The sequence below is a fragment of the Nematolebias whitei genome, chromosome 22 (genome assembly GCF_014905685.2).
Source record: "Nematolebias whitei isolate Nwh7 chromosome 22, NemWhi1, whole genome shotgun sequence".
Classification (NCBI taxonomy): domain Eukaryota; kingdom Metazoa; phylum Chordata; class Actinopteri; order Cyprinodontiformes; family Rivulidae; genus Nematolebias; species Nematolebias whitei.
In genome coordinates, this window is record NC_056519.1 from 23,160,521 (window position 1) to 23,164,211 (window position 3,691).

Consider the following 3,691-nt stretch of genomic DNA (forward strand, 5'->3'; position numbering starts at 1 on the left):
CACCTCCAGATGCAGGAAGAGAGCCACCTGCATCATGAAGGACCCCACTCACCCAGCACACACACATTTTGCCCCGCTCCCCTCAGGCAGGAAGTTGAGGAGCATTAAGTGTAGAACCACTAGACTGAGGAACAGCTTCTACCCTGAGGCTGTTAGACTCATGAATCTCTAACCAGAGTAATCACTGTAATGCCACTTTATTTGGTGATATGTGACTTATTTGTGTGGCTGATTATCCATACTGCTGATCTCATGCTGCTGATTATCTTATGCATTCAGCATTTGTTTTGCATATATCTTAGTATATAGCTTAGATCCTTATTTACTGTTTCTTTTTATACTTTATATTTCACTATTTTGGGGTGTAACTGGGACCCTGTGTCTGTGTCCTCATTCATGCATCGCTCTACTACATCCCTATAAAACTAATCTAACAAATCATTCTATAGACACTAATCAGTGCTTTAGATCACATCCATACACCGATGAGACACACATCAGAGGCAAAGAGGGCTTCAGTGTTTTGCCCAGGGACAATTCAGCATATGACTGCTGGTGGAATTAAACCCCAACTCTCCCATTGGAGGGTGTTCACTCTAACCACTCAGCCACAGCTGCACAAATGTATGTACTGTATGTAATATTTCATGAGAGACATTCATACATTTATAAAATCCTGAGATTTTTCAGAAGACAAAGTTCAGTCACCTTTTGGTTTATTGCATCTGCTTTGCTTACATTTTCACGTCTTACATCTCACCTAAAAGGCATGCGGATGTTCATGAGTTCTGCATAGCGACAGAGGACATCCCATGGTGCGTGAAGCTTGAGGAAGATCACATCACTGTTTGTTAAACATGCCTGTAAAGAAGACAAAAACACACAAACACAATTTTAGCAAGCAACACGAAGCACAATGTCATGCAAGCTGTTCAGCATCAATATGTTTTCTTGAATATTCTCTTCTCACATCCCACTGCTGATAACACAGTGGGAGTTTGTTATAAAAATCTAAAAAATTAAAAGCAATCCAAGAACAGACCTAGAAATAACTAAATGACTCCATGTAAAAAACACCCACAAATGGACTAGAAGTTAAAAGAAATATCATTCATTGTCTTCTCTCAATTTTTAAATTAATCCTCATATTGATGCTACAGCATCAGAGAATACTCAAGATAATTCAGATCAGCAAACATTCACATCTTTATTCATATCCTTGAGTTGAACTAGAAGCAACAGAAAAAAAAATTGCTTTTCAATAGTCAGAACCAGCAGAAAAGATCTAAGCTGTGAATAGTTGGTAAGGATCCATTTTTAGGCTCAACCTCATCATGATTTCATGTGTTTAATTAGCTTGAGACATCAAAACACCTTACAACAATCACAACCAGTTAACATTGTGCAATGGCCAAATGGGGCTAACTAATGCTTTAGTTGCATTCACAGGGTTAACAAATCATGTATCAGCTCCATTAGTCACCGTGGTTGGCTTTGCGCTTATTGTTCTGCGTTTTCTTCAAGTCCTTAGAGGTTAAAATTAAAGAATTGATCTAAAATTAAAAGCACTGAGCAATATCAAATGACAGTTTAAAAGAGGTTACTTCAGTAGTTTATCTCTGGCCTAAAATGCTGAACACACATCTAAACTGACGAGTGTGATGCTCCTGCTTCAAGAATGTTTTAATACATCTTATAGTTTTTGCACAGTGACTGAGGCCTAAAATCCAACACCCACCTATTTTTATACTACAGATCCAGCAAAATATGTTAAAGTTGAGACTTAACAAATATATATTTATGTTCTGTGGAAAATGTTGAAAAATAACGCAAACCCATTTAAAAAATGTAGTATTTGCGAGATTTCAAGCTGTTGCAACTTTCGAAACAGCACTTTCACTTTTATATATGGATTGTGATGTCATGCCAGGGACCCAATCTCACAAGACCGCTAGATTTTTATTGCAAGGCTGGAGGCAGCGGCAAAGAAGAGAAGTCTCGTGCATAAGTGATTTGTCAAGTGCCAAAATATCTACAGGAAGAAGAAGAAAAAGACACCAAAGTTGAAGGATGTTTGGCGGCGATAGAAACACATGGAGAGCAGAAGTGAGTAATGAGATCTGAGATCTGAGATTTATGAGATTTAGCATGTTTGGACTGTATAGTTACGGTTTAGTGTAATGTGTTTAGTGTAGTCAGTTTTAGTGTGTTTGATTCAACAAATGAGGCTGCAGCTTCTGTATGAGGTGGGGGATAGAGCCACAGACCCAGAAATGTATGGATTGCCATAGTCCAAACCTTTTCAGACAGAAGAGGCAGAGATAAAAAAGAACGTATGGGACAGAGTGAGGACTTTGACAATGAAGTGGGAGATGCATTATTTGTTTTAGATGAAGAAAGAGAGGCAGAATGCACCAAGCACCACACTCCTGTCTGTGAATACACACTCCTTCTTGTGCCCAATCCCTGCCGTGATGTCATCAGCCTTTGGTAACCATTCTCCATGTGCTCGAGTGTTTTCTTGGCTGGTTTGTTTGTTTACGTTTTTTTTTTAACACTGGCATGACCCAAATGCCAAAAAACTATAACCATCATATTCTTTGACAGTGATTACCCCTGAAGAGCACTTGGGACTATAATGATGGTGTTGGACATTAACTTCTTCTCCATGTGAAGATGCTAATAATTTGCTTTATTAACGCTGTTATCAACCACAACAGGTGCCAGTTTCCATGAAGAAGTTTGATTAACCTCACTCTGTGAGATTATAAGGAAGCTGACTGACTGGAACTAGCACTCAAAAAGTCCCTTAATGAATATAAGTTCTTTACCTCTTTTTCCATGTGTAAGCCCTCTGCACGGATGTTTCGCTCAAATACCTCCCTCTTCTCTGACTGGGAGCTGGACTTCTTGTAAACTAGGATGTAGTCTATGTGGCTCTTTCCATCGCTGAAACAAAGACCACTGAATTTACCCTTTTCCTGTAGACAAAGAGTAAGAAAAGGGTAGTAACATAAATCTAGTTTGAAAAGAGCCATTGATAATTAAAGAGTTCCACTGACCTCTGGGATTCCTGATTCAGACTTGGTGTTCTCATCAAGGATGCTGCTGTGGGTTCCAGGGTTCAGTAGGGTGGAGTCATCGTCCCTTGAAGAACTGCTGATGCCCTCTGACTTTTCCTTCTCCAGCAGCACCTTCAGATCTTTCACAGCTGAGGGAGAATCAAATAAAATTTCAATGTTTGAAAATATGACAACCACAGAATACCTTAAGTCTTATCTCATGGTTGTATTTTTGTCCATTTCATAAATGTCCATGTCAAGTACAAAGTTGACACATTTTCATTTGCTCAAATGCTGTACCTGCCTCACAGTTGTAATGCTTTTTCCTACCAGATAAGTAGACGTTTATATTTAATACACCTTCAGCCCCGGAGCTATTGTTTAAATGAGGGGAAAAGTAAATTGGAAGAAAAAAAAAATCCTCATATTGATGTTGACATTTTCTGTTTTGGACTTAATTTGGTCCACATGCAGACCAATGATTGGTGTGTAATGATTAGATTTGCAAGGAACTGCCATGTCTAGAACAGACACTAGAGGTCATAAGTGGTGGCATCATGAGTAGAGCAATAGTTTTAAAAAAGTGAGTGAGTGAGTGAGTGAGTGAGTGAGTGAGTGAGTGAGTGAGT

At 39.0% G+C, this 3,691-nt stretch overlaps 1 protein-coding gene across 1 annotated transcript in view; it reads right to left on the bottom strand.

The window, feature by feature from the left end:
* The window catches only part of LOC119428337 (anoctamin-4), a 136,933-nt gene that overhangs the window by 49,375 nt on the left and 83,867 nt on the right, over positions 1 to 3,691 (bottom strand). The window contains exons 5-7 of the mRNA XM_037696010.1: positions 3,063 to 3,211; positions 2,832 to 2,981; positions 761 to 861 (exon numbers count right to left, since the gene is read on the bottom strand). Coding sequence (XP_037551938.1) covers positions 761 to 861; positions 2,832 to 2,981; positions 3,063 to 3,211 — 400 coding nt within the window. The remainder of the gene's footprint in view (positions 1 to 760; positions 862 to 2,831; positions 2,982 to 3,062; positions 3,212 to 3,691) is intronic.